The sequence below is a fragment of the Ostrea edulis genome, chromosome 8, assembly GCF_947568905.1.
Source record: "Ostrea edulis chromosome 8, xbOstEdul1.1, whole genome shotgun sequence".
NCBI lineage: Eukaryota > Metazoa > Mollusca > Bivalvia > Ostreida > Ostreidae > Ostrea > Ostrea edulis.
In genome coordinates, this window is record NC_079171.1 from 16,677,574 (window position 1) to 16,701,938 (window position 24,365).

Below are 24,365 nucleotides of genomic sequence, written 5' to 3' on the forward strand. Positions count from 1 at the left end.
ATCGTTTTATATACCAACACATACCGCGCGGTATCTTGGGTGGAAGATCGCTCGCTTTTAGATAACTAGTTCGTATATTTGAGCCTATATGCAAAAGACTATACCTTAGTCAAGTGGCATCCAACATTCAAAGTGAGAGTCTATTAAAACGGGATTTTTTTCTTTGGAAGGTAATATTTTATTTCAGCCTGATTTTAAATGCAGTGTACAACACTTCAGTCTATAAAACTCATTAAATCCAACATAAAAGGATTGGACTACGTTAGTTTCATTGCAGGAGTTATCTTTTCCTGTGTGTGATCGACGACAATGCATTAAACTCATCAAATTAAATATGAAAGGATCGGACTACGTTGGACTTGTATTACGAGATGTTTACACCCTTTGGATAAGAAGATTCGATCTGTTATTTGGAACTAAGGTGATTTTGAGATTTGTTTACAACCGGTATTCTATTTTCGTGACATCCCTTGTTAGATATTTATATATAGATTGAGAACAAAATGGATAAGAAGCCCCTGTGGTGAGACCTTTAAAACCGAGGTCCCATTATACCTTTATAGCCGAGGTTCCATGATACCTTTAAAACCGAGGTCCCATGAGACCTTTAAAACAGAGGTCCCGTGATACCTTTAAAACAGAGGTCCCGTGAGACCTTTAAAACAGAGGTCCCATGAGACCTTTAAAACAGAGGTCTCATGAGACCTTTAAAACAGAGGTCCCATGAGACCTTTAAAACAGAGGTCCCATGAGACCTTTAAAACAGAGGTCCCATGAGACCTTTAAAACAGAGGTCCATGCTACAGTAGGCGTTTATAGAAACCTAACAACACTGGCCCGAGTCCATAGCATCTGTCTGAATTATAGCGAACCTAAATGTGGTGTTTTGAAATATTCCCCCTCGGATCAATGCAAGGCGAAGATAACGAACAGTGATCAATCTCATAACTCCCACAAGCAATACAAAATAGAGAGTTGGACAAACACGGACCCCTGGACACACCAATAGAATATACAGATCAAGATAAGTTAATGGTTTTCTAAGTGATACACCAAAGATGAAGATTAGCATTGTGCTTGATGTCTCTAGAGAGAGTAAGAGAAAGGTGCATTAACCTATAGTGGATTCTAGCCGGGGTCCGTCGATGCTTTATTTGTTTGAATGTTGTTTCAGGTATTCTCTCGTATATACATGTCACCCTGTAGCTGAAATATCTCCAAGCTTGAACTATGCATGGCGCTCAGGGTCAAAGCTGTGAGGATTCTTTTTATCATGCTACTCTCCATTTCTAGACTATATCCGAAAGACCTGTTACTCTTACTTTCTATGCCGGTCGTTTGGCGAAGGAACAGTTTAATCATCTTACGTTTGACGTAGTTCTGGGGTCGGGATTCGAACTCGAGGACCCTATTACAAAGCAAGCATCTTATAGGCTACCACCACAGCAATGCATTCTACACAATACATAAAAAGAAATAACCATGAGATTCTTTAAAATTAAGAGTATTGACCCGATGGAACGGCTTGTAAATAAAGGTTGTGACACACATGCTACAGACATCCTGGGTATCTTTGTCTATTTTCATTGAAAGTCTGAATTACAAAAATTTCTATGATAAGTCATTAATTTTTTTTTTTAAATTATGACGTATTGCGATAATTAGATAAGATGTGCTTATTCGGTTCGTATCAATAGTACAAAAAATATATTCAAGGCTATGCGTCTGTGTTTATCCCAATGCCACCGTCAGTACGGATGTACCACCCCAACGTGTCCCAGTCTCTAAATTGGGGTAAAAAATAAATCAAAAATGAAGAAAGAAAAAAAAAGAACGGAACATTCTTTCTGTTTCGGAACATTAAATTCATGAATATACCTGTATAGTTTCCCTTCGCGTCAGAATGCTTGTCATTTATTTTTACGCAGATGACCAACAGCCATTTCCAGTAGAAACACATTACCATGTCGACTATGAACTTCTCCTTAGGTTTCTAATGTCAATCAAAGTAATGAAAAGGCCCCGGATGACCCGAACAGTCCATGTAAATGTATATTTCATCAACATCCGTCAGAGAAGTGCAATTTAAGAAACAAATTTAGAATATTAAAGTCCACGTGCTCCATCATCTTAATTCTTCGAATGTACTGGGGGAGAAATATCTATAGCTATCGATAGCGCTGTCCTGGATAATAAGATTTACAAAATTTTCAAATGAAGAGGGGATTCCAGTTCACGGGAGATGAAAGTGATGCAATCGGAGCATTGCCTACGTCACGTGAACAATTTACGCAAATACGAAAATAGGACAGATTACCCACAGCTTATCACACATATCACGTTTATCTGTTGGTGCGCTTAAATCTGTTGCGGGTTTTTTCAAATCTCTCTCTCTCTCTCTCTCTCTCCACATTTGTGCAATGAAAATGAAGGCGCGGATCAATGGCAGGTTGCTCCGCCCTCACACGAAGCGTCTATAAACGTCAATGACAGTTACACGAATGGTGCTGGAGAAGGCGTTTTCCTGACCGCCGGGACACGCGGGTGTTTGCCGAACAGATGTGGAGGATTATAATCTTAACAAACAAGACACGATAATACGCTCTTGTTACAAACCGCCCCGTGGACTACACGTGGTTTTTTTCTTTCTTTTCTTTCTATTTTTCTTTTGCTCCCGTTTTTCATTGATAAATAAATAATTAAAATGTATCAAAGCAACTGTGACATTTACTAGTGTAGTGTGTCTTTGAAGTAGAATTATAAATGTTAAGACAGCTGTTATTTGCAATTGGTAAATGCTGGAAACCCCTCATCCCTGCGTCACAGAGCTGGCCCCGCCCACAGCACTATATCTACAATGAGGGCTATCTCCAGTCCTCACTTTTACCCGTTTATTAACCAGTCTCAGTGACTAACCCCGCAGTCACACTGAGCACCAGCAGAGGTAGGTCAGCTCGTCTCATTTCAGTATTGTTGATTTAATGGGGGGAAAACTTTGTTTCTGTTTTACGTGGGCATTTTTTTTCTCTCTTTTCTTTTGGTGTTTGATTGTAAAATATTAATCAATGAAAAGAAACTGGAATTGGGGAATTATAAATTAAGAAATGAATTTCTTGTATAAATCAGCCGAATTTATGGTATGAAATCCAGTTTTATGTCGTGTTGCATTGCCTCGTCCGTGATCGCATTCTCCTAAGTTTTTGTAAGCATGAAATAACATTGTATATAATATGCTGATCTCTTTTTAAAGTGCAGTGCTGTTATTGACGTATCATATAAAAGTGTTACACGCAGGTCAAATCTATTTTTGTAATTAAGGTACCAGATAATTTAATGGAAAAAAAAAACAGTACAAAATTCGTTTTACTCGAAATCATTCCTCGTTTCTAATAAGTAAACATGTGATATTAGATACTTTGATTAGTTTTACTAATTCGGTTTTCAAATGATACTCAATTGAAATATACTGTATGTCCAAGGTACAGCAATGTCATAAATTTCAAACGTTTCTATACAGCTGCCTATATATCGCTCTGTGGAGAGCAGGGCTCATTACACTAAACGCTGCTGTTGTTCACAAAGTACTAATGAGAGTGCATACGGAAGAAATGGTTGTCTCTTGAAATAGAATGAAGTTAGAATTTAGTGATAATGAGCTGTAGACAGGGGGACTAACACATGGTTTGATATTTTACACACGAACACGTGTTGACGAAATATTTATAAACATGGCCTGTCTTTTATCTTGTCAAGCTACCTTTTCAACGATTTAAAAAAAAATTGTTCAAAAGTTTTAAATTCTTCGTGTTCAACAAAATGACAGATTACTAGGTGATTGTTGACATTCAAGGCTTTTATTTCCAGATAAATGGGTCTCAAATTTCATGACTTTAAATTCTTATTACTTCGAATGGAAAGTTTATTCTCGATAACATAACATATAAAGAAAGAAAGCAAGGGGCTGATGAAACGTGTAAAGTGGGGACAATTTTTGACCATTTGATCGAAGTTGTGAGGACAGAAGACAAAAGCTCTGTCCCTTAATTAAACGTGACCCACAAAATGTAAAAGGTTTAGCTGCACGATATTAGATGAGTGAGGACATGTCCCTATTTATAGATGTTTATATAACTACCTAAGATAGTAAAAAAAAAACATTCGGCTGACAATAACATATATGTGTAATCTCTCCTAGACGTTTGGATGAGAGAGAGAGAGAGAGAGAGAGAGAGAGGTGTACTTCTCAGCGTCCCCTATCTTCTTTCACTGTGCAGACCTCCCCATCTTATTCTATATAATCTAATGATGAACCGATATCGTATATGTGGACCGTGATTCTACCCCGTGACTCGGCACTTATAACTATTGATGCCAACACAAGCATGGCTCTGTCATCAGATCAATCTCGTAATTAAAAAGATAAATAAACTGGAATGAGTACAAATCTACGAGGTATGCAATAGACATTCCAGTAAAATACTACTCCCGCGGTCCCCCCGAACAATACCCCCCCCCCCCCTTATACAACGTGTTATAGATATCTCTAACAATATGTACAGAACTGGTAATTAAAGTGCACCATGTGTAAGATTTGTAAAGTACATGATATATGCACACTTTAATCAATGGTAATGTTTTAAACACCTTGAAGTGCGGTTTTTGCACTATAACTGTCAAACTCGTATAGTGCTTGCAGACTTTTGTATACATGGAGCAGGATTACTTTATACGGAACTTCATTACCATTGACTAATATAGCTTACAATTTTCTTTTTTATGTAACGGAAATTTCAGTCTATTTGATAAAATCCTGTTATAATACTTGTACAATGTCGTGTGACTTAGGATGGTCCGGAAAGTCGAGGTTGACCGGCCAGCTGGTCAATGCTGCTGCACACGGCCCGATAAAGTACAACGGGCCCCGCCCCCTGCCTTATCACGGTGTGACCCAGACCTTACTAAGTATATACATGTACTCCCGAAATGGTGAGGTCATGTCGTTAAAAATTTATCACCATAAAATCCTCTTCCTAGATACATATAATTAGATCATGTACTTGGAATACGGGTATTAATTCATACATTAATTGTCCTAGCTGCAGTATTAGGAATATATCTGAACAAGACGAAAGTTGTTCATCGAAATACCGCATTTCATTTTAGAAGAGATAAACTACTTTATCATTTGCTTAACCGATGTACATATTTATAAATGAAAATTGCTGTTTAAAGCTTGGTTTTCAAAAATACTGCAACTATCCCTTTACCTGTTTGATAAATAAATATCGCTAATTGTGTGAATGAGGAACGAACCACGTGTTTTAAATAATTAACATAAAACGCATGAATCGACGTGGTAGTAGCTTTGTTGATTATATATAAAATGTGTGTACTAGCAGTGTCTTTATATCGGTAAATGTTGTGCACGGAACGACACGCAGGGCTGATGGTGGGATTTTACTAGACCTCAGGTAAGTCAAACCGGCGAGGTGTGTTTAATAAGGGTGATCTCGACACAATTCCTTGGATTAGCGCGCGGCATTCGGTCCAAATTCACTTCAATAATGTTTTTAAGAATTGAAAATATTTGTACTTTAAACAAATTATGTTCAACAGTAAACACGCTTTTTAAAAAAGTTATGTACATTCATAAAGCAAATAAATAAAATGCGCACTCCGTCCTACAATTTCCTTACTTTACGTTGACACGCTATTTCTTTATTTCCATATTTTACACGTATTGTAACACGCTATTTCTTTACTTTTACGCGTGCTATAGGTACTATTTTTTCATGGACCATCTGGGTTTTTTTTTTTCAAGTGTATATCTCAGCATGGCATTGTACAGTGGTGATGAGATTCAAATTAATGTATTCATCGGAGAGCTCTACTTATTTTGTTCAGAAAGCAATTTATAGTAATGCAGATTGCTCATGCTTATATATCTTATAATAGTTTATTAAAATAAACAAACTTTAAACTTGAGAAATCATATGAATGAGTGTAGCTCGTGTAAACATTTCAAAAATAGTATACTAACAATCCTTTTTAATCTGTTACACAGCAGACTTAATCCGCCTCTGTACAGATCGGCATTACACTCCCATAGACACAGGGGGCGTATCCTTCAACATTTCCAAAACAAAGTATCAATGTAGTATCAAAAACTGGTTCTGATGGCGGATTGTGAACCTTTGATTTTAATAGTCTAATCTACATCTGCTACACTGTTTTTAATCTATTGCTAATTTCAGAAGCATCATATTTTTACATGCATTGGGCACTTTTTAGATTATTGATTATTTGGGTTCAACAAATTAAACATTGAGACTTAATTTTAAAAATCTACATGTAACGAAGAGTTTACGAACCGTATATAAAGGCGGACCGTTTCACTCTTAGTACAATTAGAATGACCATTTCATACAAATGTCAGAGGTGCTGGCATGTCAAATTACTGCAGTGTTTTACGTATGTATGTTTTTCATGGAACTCTCTTGTGCACAAAGGCCGATTTGTTGCATTTTTGTACTTTTACCTAAAAGTACACACGGTCACATGTCGGTCAACGACTTTGTGACGTCATGTAGAGGTGCTCTTTATGTACTGATAATGACCAGATCACAGGCACAAGGCGTCCCTCTCCGATGTATTTATTGTCCAAGTGATCCCAAAATACCTACATAATGTATAAATAGAAGACTGTTGTTTAAGGAGTACTTTATTGATGACTTTGACGTAGAACAGTAGACCCAGTTAACTCTCGCCTGATAGTGTTTTGGAATATCACGGGACAGTATGACGTTGGTGTTATTTATTGGTGGGTGGGGTGTAGCGCCCTGGTACTCCACACAGCGGCCCGCACAGAGCCAGTTAAATATGATTGAAGATAACTAACACGGCATGTGACAGTCTAACATAATTTTTTTTTATTTTCAGGTGTATCTTCTGAACAAAATTAGCCGAATGCACGCAAGGAAGGAACGTTAATTATCCCTTCTTAATTTACATCCAAGTGAAGGGCTATTAAAACTGTCGACAAATATCGGATTCCAAAATGATATTTAATAGCACAACATAGTGAGTGTGGCTTACTGAACCCGGTGAATATCGCCACGGATCTCAGGTAAAGGACCGCAAATCGACAAGGATGGGACTATTTAATGTCGACCTTGTGCTGCTGACACTACTGACCATCACGGTTGTTTTGTTCTACAGGTATTTATTATTGTTTCTTCTTCTTCAGAGCTTGTGCCGACATTTTAAATATTTATTTTCCGCATCACAACACTAACTTTCATTTCAGACATCTCAAAACGATATATTCTGTATTCACCAAACTCCACGTGCCAGGGCCGACCCCGAAATGGATTTTTGGGAATATTGGTGACTTTAAAGACAAGGTATACATCTATCTAAATGGAATTTATCGCTCTGTTTCACCGTAGTTATATTTTATAAAGTGACATTTAAAACACAGCGTTCATTATATTTCATTATTACCCTTAACCTATAGAGATCTCCAATGGTTAATTTGTCTAAAGGGCAGCATATATATCATTTCAAAAGGTAGTTTGTGAAATGTCAATTGAATGATTCTTAATTCGATGAAACGGTATGAGATTATATATACATTGATGGGATTGTGATTGCAGTGAAAAGTTATGGGATTTTGTATAGTATAGGGTGATTATTACAGTGGTTTGTGTATAGTATGGGATTGTGCTTTCAGTGGTTAATGTATAGTATGGGATTGTGATTGTAGTGATTTCTGTATAGTATGGGATTATGATTGTAGTGATTTCTGTATAGTATGGGATTATGATTGTAGTGATTTCTGTATAGTATGGGATTATGATTGTAGTGATTTCTGTACAGTATGGGATTATGATTGTAGTGATTTCTGTATAGTATGGGATTAGGATTGCAGTGGTTAATGTATAGTATGGGATTATGATTGTAGTGATTTCTGTATAGTATGGGATTATGATTGTAGTGATTTCTGTATAGTATGGGATTATGATTGCAGTGGTTAATGTATAGTATGGGATTATGATTGTAGTGATTTCTGTATAGTATGGGATTATGATTGTAGTGATTTCTGTTTAGTATGGGATTATGATTGCAGTTTATGTATATAGTATGGGATTATGATTGTAGTGATTTCTGTACAGTATGGGATTATGATTGTAGTGATTTCTGTATAGTATGGGATTATGATTGTAGTGATTTCTGTACAGTATGGGATTATGATTGTAGTGATTTCTGTATAGTATGGGATTATGATTGTAGTGATTTCTGTATAGTATGGGATTAGGATTGTAGTGATTTCTGTACAGTATGGGATTAGGATTGCAGATTATATAAATATCATGTATTATTGTGATTGTAGTTTCCTCTCGAAGTGTTTAAAGAATGGAGGAAGAAATACGGCGATGTGTACGGGTAAGTTGGCTTAACCTGCACATAGAACTATCAACCTGCACGTAGAACTATCAACCTGCACGTAGAACTATCAACCTGCACACAGAACTATCAACCTGCACACAGACAGAAATATTAACATCCACATAGACAGAACTATTCGTTATAGAGAATATCCAAAAACATTTTGCAAGTCATTACCGATTCTATGCCATTGATCATTAGGTTAATGTAATGTATCACAGCACAGGGACCCTATTTCTTTTTTTTTATCGCACGGCTGAATGACTTATGTACAGACCTGGATAATGAAAATTGATGTACTTTTAAAAGTGAGCTTCTTTGACATATAAACACTAATATGCATACTCTGACATTATTTAAATACCGCTCAGTACGCGGCTGAGAATGCCGAAATTCGCGATTTATAAGGGGTTCCCTTCGCGGGGGTGTGCCGGACAATCCGGACCACGGTTCATGTGTATATGACATTCACTGATCAATATATCGAAGGTACTTCAAGAAACTTATGTCAACACAGCCAAAGTTCGCAGCGTGTCTCAACGATCTGCGGACTGTGAGAGAATGACGCTTATCATGGGGGCACAATGCCATGTTTATCTACCATTGATACATTGGTTATATGGCTCGCATAATAGTATACCCATTCCATTGGCCTATATATCGCACAATATCTGGTTTTCTGTAATAAACACGTGTAACTGATCAGGAACAGTCAATCTCTGCAATGACTTTGTAAGCATTCACTCCTATTCTGAACTTTATTCTATTTTCTTAGGTTTTTTGAGGGATTCAGACCAAGCATAGTGATCAGCGATCCCGAAATGGCGAAGCAAGTCCTTGTCAAGCACTTTGATAAATTCCACGTGCGACCGGTAAAACCCATAGTCATGAAATAGTGAATAGTGAGCTGAATTTCAAAACAAGTAATCATGCAAATATTAAGACTAAAAAATTTGCGTTTTCAGATTTACAATCCGTTTGTATATTACCCCGATAACCTGAGCCTGCTGAACACTAGCGGTGAGATTTGGCGGAAACAACGATCCGTTGTCGCCTCAGCCTTCAAGTCCATTAATACGGCTCATGTAAGAAAATCAAACAGAATGGGATATCTATCATGCTTCCGTATCTGTATGTTAAATATGCTAATCGATAGTTTTATGTTTTAGGTTGTGAAATGTTTAAACAGATCCGCGGATAATTTAGTGAAAAAATTGGAGGAAAGTGCGGCCCACTCCGACAGCGGGTTCGATATCACAAGGTATGCATGGCTTATCACTTGCTTTTTACACACCTAAAGTACACGTCCTCTACCTATTTATACTTCTGTTATCTCAGTAAGCTATAAATGTATCATTTGCTCTCGACATTTTTAATCGCGTATCTCTGCCTTAAGAGTACAGGTCCAGAAATCAGGACAGAGAGTTTCTCGTTAATAACGGAGGTTTGTGTTTCTCATCCAGATGTTTTCAATTTCATAACAACATTCACTGGATACACATGCACCAAGAATTCAATGCTCTTTGTTACGTACCGGTACAGACGTGCCCTAGATGTACCGTGTTCAGGGTTGTCGCCCTTGTTACTGGGCACCGATTGACATCGGGTGTGACGTACTATGTACGACAAGAGTGCCCGGACAAATACACAATGATTAGTCCACATCCAACACAGTTCTACGGAAATCCATCGTAATAAGATGATATCGCTTTGACAGGTTGAACATAAATGATTTAATCGTTAAATGCTAACTTGACATTTGAGGTTGAGGGCATTTTGCATTTCTTGTCAAAGTGTAAAGGTCTATACCCTTCGCATTTGTATTATGTTCATGTGTATACAGACGATAAGTGACAACTCTGAACAACAAAAATTTATTAGTTTTATGCTCATCATGTTGTGTTTTGATTTAATGCAGCTTGGTAGACAGGTTCTCCGTAGACGCTTTCGCCTATGCAGCCTTCAACTACAATGTGAACAGCCTAGAAGATGAAGGCGCCACCTTGTTCCGCTATATGAGGGCGTTCAACCTCTCCTCGTCGGCTGATAACCCATTGACAGGCTTGGCCCGTAAGTACATGTCGGGTCTCTAGCAACATGCACACCTATAATTCAAATACTACAATTGTTTTCGTGGTTTTAATGCAGAGTTTTGACTTGTTATAGGGGTTTATGATAGCCTAATCCCATTCCTTAAGCTGTTTGACAAAGAACACGCCGTTCTGCATGAACTTCATGTAAAGGAAATCAGAAACTGTATCCAACAAGAGAGAGTACGGGTATGTATCACTGAAAGACTAACTCGCTGTATCCCCGCCTGTATCACTGAAAGACTAACTCGCTGTATCCCCGCCTGTATCACTGAAAGACTAACTCGCTGTATCCCCGCCTGTATCACTGAAAGACTAACTCGCTGTATCCCCGCCTGTATCACTGAAAGACTAACTCGCTGTATCCCCGCCTGTATCACTGAAAGACTAACTCGCTGTATCCCTGCCTGTATCACTGAAAGACTAACTCGCTGTATCCCTGCCTGTATCACTGAAAGACTAACTCGCTGTATCCCCGCCTGTATCACTGAAAGACTAACTCGCTGTATCCCCGCCTGTATCACTGAAAGACTAACTCGCTGTATCCCTGCCTGTATCACTGAAAGACTAACTCGCTGTATCCCTGCCTGTATCACTGAAAGACTAACTCGCTGTATCCCTGCCTGTATCACTGAAAGACTAACTCGCTGTATCCCCGCCTGTATCACTGAAAGACTAACTCGCTGTATCCCTGCCTGTATCACTGAAAGACTAACTCGCTGTATCCCTGCCTGTATCACTGAAAGACTAACTCGCTGTATCCCTGCCTGTATCACTGAAAGACTAACTCGCTGTATCCCTGCCTGTATCACTGAAAGACTAACTCGCTGTATCCCTGCCTGTATCACTGAAAGACTAACTCGCTGTATCCCTGCCTGTATCACTGAAAGACTAACTCGCTGTATCCCTGCCTGTATCACTGAAAGACTAACTCGCTGTATCCCTGCCTGTATCACTGAAAGACTAACTCGCTGTATCCCCGCCTGTATCACTGAAAGACTAACTCGCTGTATCCCTGCCTGTATCACTGAAAGACTAACTCGCTGTATCCCTGCCTGTATCACTGAAAGACTAACTCGCTGTATCCCTGCCTGTATCACTGAAAGACTAACTCGCTGTATCCCCGCCTGTATCACTGAAAGACTAACTCGCTGTATCCCTGCCTGTATCACTGAAAGACTAACTCGCTGTATCCCCGCCTGTATCACTGAAAGACTAACTCGCTGTATCCCTGCCTGTATCACTGAAAGACTAACTCGCTGTATCCCTGCCTGTATCACTGAAAGACTAACTCGCTGTATCCCCGCCTGTATCACTGAAAGACTAACTCGCTGTATCCCTGCCTGTATCACTGAAAGACTAACTCGCTGTATCCCTGCCTGTATCACTGAAAGACTAACTCGCTGTATCCCCGCCTGTATCACTGAAAGACTAACTCGCTGTATCCCTGCCTGTATCACTGAAAGACTAACTCGCTGTATCCCTGCCTGTATCACTGAAAGACTAACTCGCTGTATCCCCGCCTGTATCACTGAAAGACTAACTCGCTGTATCCCTGCCTGTATCACTGAAAGACTAACTCGCTGTATCCCCGCCTGTATCACTGAAAGACTAACTCGCTGTATCCCTGCCTGTATCACTGAAAGACTAACTCGCTGTATCCCTGCCTGTATCACTGAAAGACTAACTCGCTGTATCCCCGCCTGTATCACTGAAAGACTAACTCGCTGTATCCCTGCCTGTATCACTGAAAGACTAACTCGCTGTATCCCTGCCTTTTCTAAAACGTCGCCTTCTTCTAATTCTAGTGATATCACTGCGTGTTCTAAGACGTCACCCTTTGTAATTCTAGTAATATATGCATATTCTAAGACGGCGCCCTTTGTAATTCTGGTAATATATGCCTATTCTGAGACGTCACGCTTTGTAATTCTAGTAATATATGCCTATTCTATGACGTCACCCTTTGTAATTCTAGTAATATATGCCTATTCTAAGACGGCGCCCTTTGTAATTCTAGTAATATATGCCTATTCTATGACGTCACCCTTTGTAATTCTAGTAATATATGCCTATTCTATGACGTCACCCTTTGTAATTCTAGTAATATATGCCTATTCTATGACGTCACCCTTTGTAATTCTAGTAATACAATGTATATGCCTATTCTATGACGTCACCCTTGGTAATTGCCTATTCTAAGACGTCAATCTCTTATATGTCTAGTGATATCTGCCTGCTTAAAGACATCGCCCTTTGTAAATCAAGTGATATATTATTAACAGCTGTCGGAACAGGGCTTGGAGCCAGGCGAGAAGAATCTACTACATCATATAATGATGGGGTCATTTTTAGATGTAGCCGAGGACGGCAAGTGGTACAGGCGGAATCTCACGGACGAGGAGATCGTGGCTCACATCAATTCTCTGATTGGGGGAGGTTTAGGGACACTGAATTCTTCTATAGAGTTCGCTATTCATATGTTGGCTGTCAACCCGTTAACGCAACAAAAAATCTACGACAACATCCTCCAGATATGTGGAAGTGAGGTACATGCCTGTTATGATTGATAAACACTAGTTATGATCAAATTGTTAGATATTATTACTGAATTACAAATCTGAGAAATTTATCTAAATAAAGCTCACTGTTTATTTGGTGGTAGGAGAATCCCAGTGACCAACAGCTTAAAGAACTAGAGGAACTGGACTGGTTTATCATGGAGACACTGCGACTGCTGCCATGTGCTCCGGGGTGAGTCTGCCTGTCAACGTGATAGTTACAATTTAAAACCTGTACTGTATATCATTTCCGCGATTTCGATATAGTTTGATACACAGGGGAATAGACTGTCAACTGTAAGTATCTGCACACAGAGTGCAGGAAAGTAATGCTCATCCTTCAGGTGGATGGTATGAATTAATATTCAATCAATATTTCAGTTTGGCGAGAACGTGCACGGAGGACTGTGAAATTAACGGAATCCCATTCAGGAAGGGCTGGCTCATTCGTATTATGTTATGTACCCTGTACAACGACAACTCAGTGTTTCCTAATGCCGGGGTGTTCGACTCACAGAGGTAAAACGACATTAACATTTGTTTAATCCAAATCCACAGAAACAGTTTTTGTCAATTTACTTTAACATTATCAAACTCTTTTAAATCATTTACATAGAAAGTCTGATGTTAAGTCTGAGTTGAGTCTATACTCGTGCGATACTGAGTTTGGGTTGAGTCTATACTCGTGCGATACTGAGTTTGAATTGTGTCCATACTGGTGCGATACTGAGTTTGAGTTGAGTCACTTTTAGCTGTTGTTTTATATTTGCGTTGTATTTTCCGTGTTCACAAACTTAGTAATACAGTACAATACTCATTATAGACATCGGGAATCGTATAGTCCCGTGGGGATCCTGGTTAGAATAGGTCCTCCGTACCCCTTGCTTGTCGTAAGAGGCGACTAAATGGGGCGGTCCTTCGGATGAGACCACAAAAACCGAGGTCCCGTGTCACAACATGTGTGGCACGATAAAGATTCCTCCCTGCTCAATGACCATAAGCGCTGAGCATAGGCCTAAATTTTGCAGCCCTTCACCGGCAGTGGTGACGTCTCCGTATGAGTGAACTATTCTCGAGAGGAACGTTAAACAATATTCAACCAATCAATCAATCGTATAGTCAAATTCTGCCCAAACTTTTCATAAAATAATAATGATGCCTATAAAAGTATTATGGACACATTATTGCATGTTCGATAGTAGATTGTTTTGAATGTTTTCAATGCTTTAATTGAATTATAAAGTTGTAAGACTATTGATATTTAAATTTGTGATTTTAAAGACTTGTAGACAGTATATTACTGTGTGTGATTAGGTGTTACTATAAAACCTTGTTCTACGCGAATCCTGCATGCGATATCTCGCCATTATCGGCCCACTTTCTGTCAACAAAACTGTTCAATCTGATCGTGGTCAACGCATGCGGTTTTTATTTTCTAAAGTGTAGATTAAATATGAAAGGACGTGGGGTGGGGTTTCTATGGGTACGATGCATTGCACACATGGGATTCATGATCAATAAATTATGATCAATACGGTATACCTATTTCATATCATTTTAATTACACACAGATTTTCCCCGTCAGAAAAGGAGAAGAGGCACCCGTACACGTTCCTGCCATACGGTCAGGGTCCAAGAATGTGCCCGGGAAATAATATTGGAGTGTACCAAATCAAAACAGCAATAGTGAAGATCCTCCGAAAATTCAGCATCGAAAGTTGTTCAAAAACAGTGGTAAGTAGAACAGATTCTCTTCAGGATAAAACAGGTGGATAATCGATCGATTTAATAGAATGATTGTAAGACTTGATAGAATGATAGTATGACTTGATTATAAGACGTGGTAGAATGTTTGATAGTATGACTTGATTATAGTGATGGAATGATTGATAGTATGACTTGATTATAAGACGTGGTAGAATGTTTGATAGTATGACTTGATTATAGTGATAGAGTGATTGGTAGTATGACTTGATTATAGTGATAGAATGATTGATAGTATGACTTGATTATAGTGATAGAATGTTTGATAGTATGACTTGATTATAAGACGTGGTAGAATGTTTGATAGTATGACTTGATTATAGTGATAGAATGATTGATAGTATGACTTGATTATAGTGATAGAATGATTGATAGTATGACTTGATTATAGTGATAGAATGATTGATAGTATGACTTAATTGTAAGACGTGATAGTATGACTTGATTATAGTGATAGAATGATTGATAGTATGACTTGATTGTAAGACGTGATAGAATGACGGATAGTATGGACGTGATAATATGACCAAGACTTCTTTTATAATTACAGGATCCACTTCCAACTGCCCTAAGACCAATGTTGTGCCCTAGAGATGGTGTGTTCATTAAACTGAGAGAGCGAAGCAACAATCACCGAATGCATTACGCTGGTTCAAATTAGACAAATGACGCTTTTATGACGTGTTGAGTGCTGATCATTTGTCCCTTGTTATTTGGTGCTAGTGGAATGGATCGGACGTAAGCAGTTTTCCTGATCAATACTCACAACGCTAGATTAATATACTCGTGTTTACATTCTACATGCTCTGTTATTTTAATGTCTGACACATGATTAGCGGATAAAGCACGAACTCTGAATAATCTTTGACCAGCTGTGTGACAACAGTGAACATAACGCCATTTTCTCTGTGGAGACAAATGAAGTAGGCGATAACTCCTTGCTACATGTTGATGACTCGAGTGATACGTACCTACGAAGTCGTACTATTACGACTGATATTACTACAGATTGTGTGATCCGATAGACTACTAATACAGGAGTGCGATCCGATATACTGCAACCACTGGACGCGTGATCCGGTAGAATGTTACCACAAGACGAGCTACTCTGTATACTGTTATTTCTGGATATGTGATCCGTTAGACTGTTTCCACTGGACGCATGATCCGGTAGTTATTACTGCTGGATGAGTAATTCAATAGAATGTCATTCTTGGTGCGTGTGCTCTGATAGACTGTTACTACGGACACTTGGTTCGGTAGACTGTTGCTATAGGACGCATAATCAAGTAAACTGTTACTGCAAGACTCATGATCCGGTAGATTATTACTACTAAAGGCGTGGTCCGGTAGATTGTTATTATTAAATGCGTGATCCGATAGACTTAACTACAGGACGCATTATCCAATAGACTGTAACTACAGGACGAATGATCCGGTAGACTGTTACTACAGGGTGTATGATCTTGTAGAATGATAGAAATCCATCATCCATCGTCAGTTTTAGTTATGTCTGTGTGTTTATGTAACATGAGTGTTCACACTCTTTTTCGTTGTTGTTTTATTTATGTGTTATCATAATCAAAACGATATTTATTTGTTCAATTTGTTATGTATGAATACTTCTTCAAGTGCAATTTTAAAAAAAAGAAATTAAAATTTATGTCAAACTTATACAGCATTGGACATTTCAATGTGAAACATAGTTAAAGCGATGTGTGCGCCGTGCAATAAGGTTTCAGAATTTCCAATTTTAATCTAGGGATAAAATTGAAGTGAGACATCCGAGGCTATTTCTCTAAAAAGTAAACCTGTTTCCCAGAACTCATACACTTAACGCAATTGTCAAATCATATTGAAAGATGATTGGTGCTGTCCTGTAGTTGTGCAATAAGTGTTCAGAATTTTCATTTTCATTCTAAGGGACAAATGGGGCTTAAAAACGACGGGGTTTTTTGGACAAAAAATCCTGATTCCCAGAACATTTTATGCAGTAGCAAAATCGTCTAGTGGTGTCCTATAGATGTGCAATAAAGTTTCAGAATTTGCATTTTCACCCTTGGGGGCTATTAAGGGTTGAAAAACGATGGGTTTTTTTTGGTTTTTTTTATAGTTCTCGGAACTCCTTTTACATTTCATGCAGTAAACAAATCATCGTTTTGGAGATGATTGATGATGTTCTTTAAATGCGCAGTAAGTTTTCTGAATTTTCTTTTTCATCTTGAAGGGCAAATGGGGTGAGAGAAAAAACCGACAAACAAAAAACTGGTGCTGACTGCTTTGTGTCATGCGCAACAAGAATATATTTTCTTTAAGGTTTGGAATCTCAACCATTTTAACTATATATAACAATCAAAACAATTAATGATGTGGATTGGGATGACCCCAGGGCACTTGTCCATCAGAATACTCTATGCATCTTGATATATGCAGCAGGGGCCAGTTGCACAAAAGTAAGTTCAAGTTTAAGTGACAGTTAACTTCGAGTTAACACTATATGAATGTTCAAGTTAATGTTCAAGTTAAATGTCAGTTAAAGTTAACTAACCTTCGTACAACTGACCCCTGAACTATATATGGGGTCAGGTCTTCAATTGTTTTTAATATATTTCAACAATTATGAAATAAGGTTTGGGATGACCCCATGGCACTTTGCCCAACAGATGCACATATGCAGGAAGAATATATTATATGGTATGTTATATGGTAACTATTGTGACCTCTTTCCTAGTTACACAAGTATAAAGGAGAATATATTCAAAGTTGCGTGCGGGTATTACTGTCTTATGACTGGGTCTAGTAACAAATTGTAATGATAGCCATTTCCCCATGAATGCATTCAGTTGTAAACAATGAGCGTATGAATCTTGATAAATATAGTACTTTTATTCTAACAACTGGAAAATTCGAAAAGAAATAAAGATTGAATGGGGTGAAAAATGATAAGTTTTAGTTTTGATAATATATGAGGGTATGAACTGCAACGTTTCACATCGGAATACTACCACGTTTCATAAAGTGTTGCATTTTTTTTCAAAAATGAATTTTATATGTAATTAATCAATAAATGGCTACACAGATGGTAAACATAACTAAAAGTGCGGGAAAATGAAGTTAATGCAAAGTTATATGAAAGTCCTTTATTTTCTATTGTGAAAACACTCCAATTGATATAGTATAGTTTTCATTAAAAAAGCTACAAAGAAACTTTCACCCCAATGTCTCAAAACATAACAAACTGAAGTTGACCTAACGGCACTGATACTTCCGCGGGACATATCCGAAACATTGTTTATTTGAATACCATATTTTTCTAAATAACATTTGATACAACCTTGTAAATCTTTTATGTTAATCTTGCAATGGAATGATAACAAATGTAAAAAAAAAAACCTATATAAATCTATAGCATAAATATAAAGTTAATCCAAGTCTGCGTTTAATGTTTCCTGGAAAGAAAAAAATAGCTTTTTAACGACAAATTACTGAAAATAGTGGCATTGTGTTATCTTTATGATGTTATAATTTCGCATCCATGTTAATTTGATCAAATTGATAACAACAACGTTCAGGGTTTATATAAACTCATGTCCCTAACCGAAACTAGTGAAATTCGTTCACGTACCTAACCGAGACTGGTTAAATCCGTTCATGTTCCCAAAGTAGCGAAATTAATTCATGTCCCTAACTGAGAGTAGTGAAATTATTTCATATCCCTAACTGAGAGTAGTGAAATTAATTCATGTCCCTAACTGAGACTGGTAAAATTCATTGCAGACTAATAATTCCAGCTTGCTAGTCAGCATTTTAGTAAAAATCAGGATACTGTTTTTGATTCCGAATTTAGCAGATTACAGTGGACGTCATACGTGTTTATTGATAAAGACCATTGAAACATTAATATTCAAGCAGTGTGGTAATGATTGATAGAAGCTAATGTCACAAATATCAATGTATGGCGGGTTATATGATTGATTGTATCTTATTTAACGTTCCTCTCGAGAATTTTTCACTCATATGGTGACGTCATCAATACCGGTGACGGGCTTCAAATTTAGGCCTGTGCTCAGCGCTTATGAACATTGAGCAGTGAGGGTTCTTTAGCGTGCCACACCTACTGTGACACGGGACATCCGTTTTTAAGGTAATCTCCGAGTACCTGACAGGGTTCGAAATTAACTTTTCCAAGCACTAGTCCGTACGGACTAGTCACTATTGATGTTCACTAGTCCGCAAAGCATTTCACTAGTCCGACCAGTATATCATTAAATGATTTTCATTTTATTCAATAGTATTTAATGAAACAAAACACATCACAGTTGCAAGCAATTCAGTTTCGGACACCTACAGAAAGAAAAGACCACCCTACTTTATTTTGCATTCAAGATCTTCAGAAGCATACAATATTAACCTCCGAGTTAATCCTTTTATAAACGTACATAAGTGCGTTTGAGATTGACGTTCCAGTTGTTTTCGTGCTCAATTCTTAAAGTCACAGGAGTTCGAAATTTTATCAATAAAGTCAATAAAATTCACTTGATTGACCAAGCCATAAGCCATTGTGTTATAAACTCCTGTGTTAGAGTCGCGAATGACGAGAACATGTCCGCACAAACGTGCATGTTCTTAGACCACACTACTTGCAGTTCTTGCACCTCGAACCCGTTCTCGTGATTCTTACTAGATGTTCGGAATCGGCAGGAATTTATGCTCGTTCGAAGAACGGCGGTTTCGAACGCATTCCATGTGTTCGGAAGATCAGGATGTCATAGTCACACAAACGCTTAACCATGTAGGTAATCAACCATAAGTTCAAACATCTGAGAGACTCAGACAAATCTTGCTAAAATCTTAAATCTTAACAAATTCAAGATTGATTTCCGAATTTTCACTTTAGTCCGTACGGTCTAGTGCTATAGAGAGTTTACTAGTCCGACACGTTTTTTACTAGTCTCGGACTTACGGACATGAGGTAATTTCGAACCCTGACCTGTGATATTCACACCTGATGCCGAGCGTTTGGCGATGGAACTGTCACTACCTGTTATAACGACTTGGGTCTGTCACGGCCGGGATCCGAACCCCGACCTTCCGCATGCAGAGCAAACGCTCTACCTTTAGACCAACGCGGCGTTTATTGCGTGTTATAAAGGGGGTTGACAAACTCTGACAAGCTGAAGTAGTCGTCTTAAAATAAATAGAACAGAAATTACAACAAAACAAGAAAAAGAAACATCCAAGTTCTTGGAAGTTGGGACGAAAATAGCTTGCATAATACCTGCTTAATTTTGAACGAACAACACGACAGTCAATTTTACTGTGCAGTTAGGGCCCTGTCTAAGTAGACACAGGCGATTTTCTATTAAACAGTCTATATGTAAACAAAAACATGACACGAGCGTTGTTTCCATATGAACGAATTGTGAGTGCTGTATCTCACTTGTAACTCAAAAACTGATACAGGGTTCGAAATTACCTCATGTCCGTAAGTCCGAGACTAGTAAAAAACGTGTCGGACTAGTAAACTCTCTATAGCACTAGACCGTACGGACTAAAGTGAAAATTCGGAAATCAATCTTGAATTTGTTAAGATTTAAGATTTTAGCAAGATTTGTCTGAGTCTCTCAGATGTTTGAACTTATGGTTGATTACCTGCATGGTTAAGCGTTTGTGTGACTATGACATCCTGATCTTCCGAACACATGGAATGCGTTCGAAACCGCCGTTCTTCGAACGAGCATAAATTCCTGCCGATTCCGAACATCTAGTAAGAATCACGAGAACGGGTTCGAGGTGCAAGAACTGCAAGTAGTGTGGTCTAAGAACATGCACGTTTGTGCGGACATGTTCTCGTCATTCGCGACTCTAACACAGGAGTTTATAACACAATGGCTTATGGCTTGGTCAATCAAGTGAATTTTATTGACTTTATTGATAAAATTTCGAACTCCTGTGACTTTAAGAATTGAGCACGAAAACAACTGGAACGTCGATCTCAAACGCACTTATGTACGTTTATAAAAGGATTAACTCGGAGGTTAATATTGTATGCTTCTGAAGATCTTGAATGCAAAATAAAGTAGGGTGGTCTTTTCTTTCTGTAGGTGTCCGAAACTGAATTGCTTGCAACTGTGATGTGTTTTGTTTCATTAAATACTATTGAATAAAATGAAAATCATTTAATGATATACTGGTCGGACTAGTGAACATCAATAGTGACTAGTCCGTACGGACTAGTGCTTGGAAAAGTTAATTTCGAACCCTGTGATATTCTTTGGTTGACCATCAGAAATACTTTAGTAAAGCATTGTAAACAATAAAAATGGAAATATAAAATTGCTCAGATCCCCTTTAAATGAAGCATTGGGACATGCCATCAGATTAGAGGCTTTCTTGAAAACCAAAGAATTGAGGGGGGGGGTTACACTAATTCTTTGATAAGAGCCGTTGGATAAGATTCGTCTGGTGCAGTAGCTGACAAATTAGGTAAAGTAATGACGCAATCACAGAGCTTCAGAGAACAATGTCAACAATCACACAGGAACTGAAAGAACTAAGAGAAAGAAACACAAGACAAAGAACAGTTCCCAAGTTCAGCAGAGATTTTAATTGGCGAAAAGATATAGAGTGCTATAACTGTGGTAAGTAAGGTCACATATAGAACGAATGCCGCTCTAAGACAGTAAGACCAAACAGCTCTGCAGCACCAAGCTGATTGCAGCACACATGTGATAAAACAGAGCAGACAAGTCCGTTAGATCATCCCGGAAAAGTTGGTGTTCGTGGAGAAGGGGGTATTTAGTAAAGGATATGTCAATACACTAGAATTTCACCCTTTAGTTGATTCTGGACGATAAAATTCACGGAGATGACTCCACAGATATGCTACGAGAGGTCAACGCGCCAGTACTACAAGCGAATTCAGATCCACAAACAGTGGATCAATGATGTCGTATACAACTCGGTGGCCATTACGATACTTGGATTAGACTTCTGATAACGAATAAGTGTGTCATTGAAATGAATTCCATGGAATTGCGGATCGATGAAACACCCATTCCACTCATAAAGAAAGGATATATAGGATGCTATCGCATTGCTTCACAATGTACAGTCCACATATTTACCCAGATCAGAAATTGTTACGAGCTACGATGTGTGCACCTCTAACAAAGAAAGAACTGCTGATATCGGATTGATAGAAGGGGATGAAGGCTTTTTGGAATCGGAGAAGGATATACTAGTAGTTGGCAAAGTGCTTGTCACCACTAAAGAGTCAGTACCTGTCAGGTTCATGAACCCTAGTTTTATTGTTCAGACTGTCTACAAAGGAACCATAGTAGCGAAGCTGACTCCTGTACAATGTGTTGTTGGAGAAACGGGAACTCCCTCACAGTCATCAAAGGAACTTCAGTCAAGCGGAAGGTTGAGCTTAGATCAAAAGCAAGAGTTAAAATATTTGCTCTGGCGCTATGTACTACTTCATGCGCAAAAATGACAAGGGCTTTGGTCGAACTCATGTCACTAAACATTCTATTAACACTGGTTCAAAGGATCCTATACGACAACCCCTTCGAAGAACTCCACTGGAAACGATACATGGATAGTCAGTTGGGCGACATGCATAAGGCTAATGTTATTGAAAAGTAGGCAAGTCCTTTTGCGTCAAAAGTTGAAAGATGGTAGCGTTGTTTTCTGTTTAGAAAGTTGAATGACAACACTGTCAAAGACACCTATCCTCTACCAAGGATTGATGCGACACTCGATCACTTATCTGGTGCACGTTGGTTCTCAACTGTGGACCTCTCGTCTGGCTACTGGCAAGTCGAGATGGAGTCTGACGAGACCAGAAACTGCGTCCATCACTAATAAAGGCCTATATACCAATTCAATGTAATACCCTTTGGACTTTGTAATTCACATGCAACTTTTGAAAGGTTATGAAAAAACTTTTTTATGTGCTTCAGTGGGAGATATGCCTCATATACTTAAAAGACATTATTGTCTTCGGCAAAACTTCTGAGGAAATGACAGCTAATCTTCAGAAAGTATTTGACCGTCTCCATACAGCTGGACTGAAATTAAAGGTAAGAAAATATGTTGCGAGCAGGTTGAGTACTTGGGACATTTTATTTCCACATCCGGTGAGACTACATATCCAAATAAAGTAGAAGCCATCAAATTCTGGCCTGAGTCAACCTCTGTAAAAGACGTAAGATCGTACATCGGATTTTGTGGTCATTACCGGAGATTTGTTAAAATTTTAGCAAAACAGCTAAACCACAACACAAACTGACAAAGGGGTGAAGTTCCAATGGACAGGTGAATGTCAGTCTTCCTTCTACAAGTTGAAACCACATTTGGTCAGTGCTCTAATTCTTGCTTTTTCATACTTTAAGCAGACCTTCATAGTCGACCCCGATGCCAGTGATATGGCCAACGGAGCTGTTCTTTCTCAGAAACAGGGAGAGTCTGATAAAGTTGTAGTCTATGCAAGTAGGACACGTAGCAAATCTAAAAGAAAACACTGGGTAACAAAGAATGCTGTTGTCTAGTTTGTGAAACAGTTCAAACATTATTGTATGGAAGAACGTTCACCATTCATGTAGATCAGAGTTAATTAAGGTAGCTCCTCAATTTTAATTTGCCCGTTGAATAAAAATTCTGAGTATGTACGACATGACAATACAGCTCCGCCCAGGATCGCAATACAGAAATTCTGATGAACTCAGCAGCGCCTGCATTGCAGAAAGATTAAAGATGATCCTTGCTATGAGAAATCTGCTTAGGCTACAGAAGTTCAAAATAATTAAAAACAATTACGGACTGTTTCCGTAAATGGAAATACCAACACTAGTTGTGAACAAAATAGTGATGATAACAAACTAGTATAAAGGAATAAACTTCGTAAAGATATGGCCCCAAAGTAGTACCACACCAACACAAAACGATTTAAATTACAGTGGAGTTATGTCTAAATCACTGTGGGCGCTATGGCAATCCTTGAAGATTCAAGACGATAAGGGAATCATACTTCAAGCCGGCATACCATTTTAGAATAGGCGTTGTCCTTGATTATTGCCATGACCAGGCGTTTGAGTATCTAGTAGATAGAGCAAAATAAGACAGAACTTTTACTGGATTGCAAAAACATGTGAGACATTACATTAAAGGATGTGAAGTTTGCTGCCGGACCAACCCAGAACAAAGAACTCAAATGCATACATTGGAAGAGAAATGCTCTAAATATAGTTGGCGAGCTTCTTCAATCAAAAAATGGCAACCGGTAATAGTTGTTATTTGTGATTATTTTACAAATTGGGTGGAGGCATTACCAATGCCTAATATGGAGACAATCACCATTGCTTCGTTATTGGTTCAGAAGGTGATATCAAGGTATGGAGTGTCTGAGTCGATTCACTTAGACCAGGGAAAACCGTTTGAGAGAAAACTTTCACTGAAATGTGTAAAAGTTTGAACATTAAGAAAACCAGAACAAGTC

General features: G+C 38.3%; 1 protein-coding gene across 5 annotated transcripts; it reads left to right on the forward strand.

The window, feature by feature from the left end:
- Window positions 1-304: 304 nt before the first annotated feature.
- On the forward strand, window positions 305-16,537 carry LOC125662549 (cytochrome P450 3A4-like). Of its 5 annotated transcripts, none has more exons than XM_056147033.1 (14): window positions 2,524-2,944; window positions 6,940-7,218; window positions 7,307-7,403; window positions 8,393-8,445; window positions 9,224-9,320; window positions 9,414-9,533; window positions 9,618-9,709; window positions 10,367-10,518; window positions 10,615-10,727; window positions 12,824-13,087; window positions 13,204-13,292; window positions 13,481-13,618; window positions 14,671-14,833; window positions 15,414-16,537. In XM_056147033.1, the coding sequence occupies exons 2-14, from the start codon at window positions 7,151-7,153 to the stop codon at window positions 15,522-15,524; spliced, it is 1,557 nt and encodes a 518-aa protein (XP_056003008.1). In that variant the 5' UTR covers window positions 2,524-2,944; window positions 6,940-7,150; the 3' UTR covers window positions 15,525-16,537. The 5 variants fall into 5 exon arrangements, with proteins under 5 accessions (XP_048750742.2, XP_048750741.2, XP_056003008.1 ...); XM_048894786.2 differs by lacking the exon at window positions 2,524-2,944 and adding an exon at window positions 5,333-5,471; XM_048894785.2 differs by lacking the exons at window positions 2,524-2,944; window positions 12,824-13,087; window positions 13,204-13,292; ... (1 more) ...; window positions 14,671-14,833; window positions 15,414-16,537 and adding an exon at window positions 305-421 and having other exon boundaries at window positions 10,615-12,801.
- The last annotated feature ends 7,828 nt before the right edge of the window (window positions 16,538-24,365 follow it).

What these genes read in the sequence shown, in the direction of transcription:
- LOC125662549 (XM_048894785.2), top strand. Translation starts at nt 7,151, where the DNA reads ATGGGACTATTTAATGTCGACCTTGTGCTGCTGACACTACTGACCATC. An exon ending in AGTCCATTAATACGGCTCAT is followed by an intron (nt 9,534 to 9,617) that starts GTAAGAAAATCA and finishes TTTATGTTTTAG; the next exon opens with GTTGTGAAATGTTTAAACAG. An exon ending in CCCATTGACAGGCTTGGCCC is followed by an intron (nt 10,519 to 10,614) that starts GTAAGTACATGT and finishes GACTTGTTATAG; the next exon opens with GGGTTTATGATAGCCTAATC.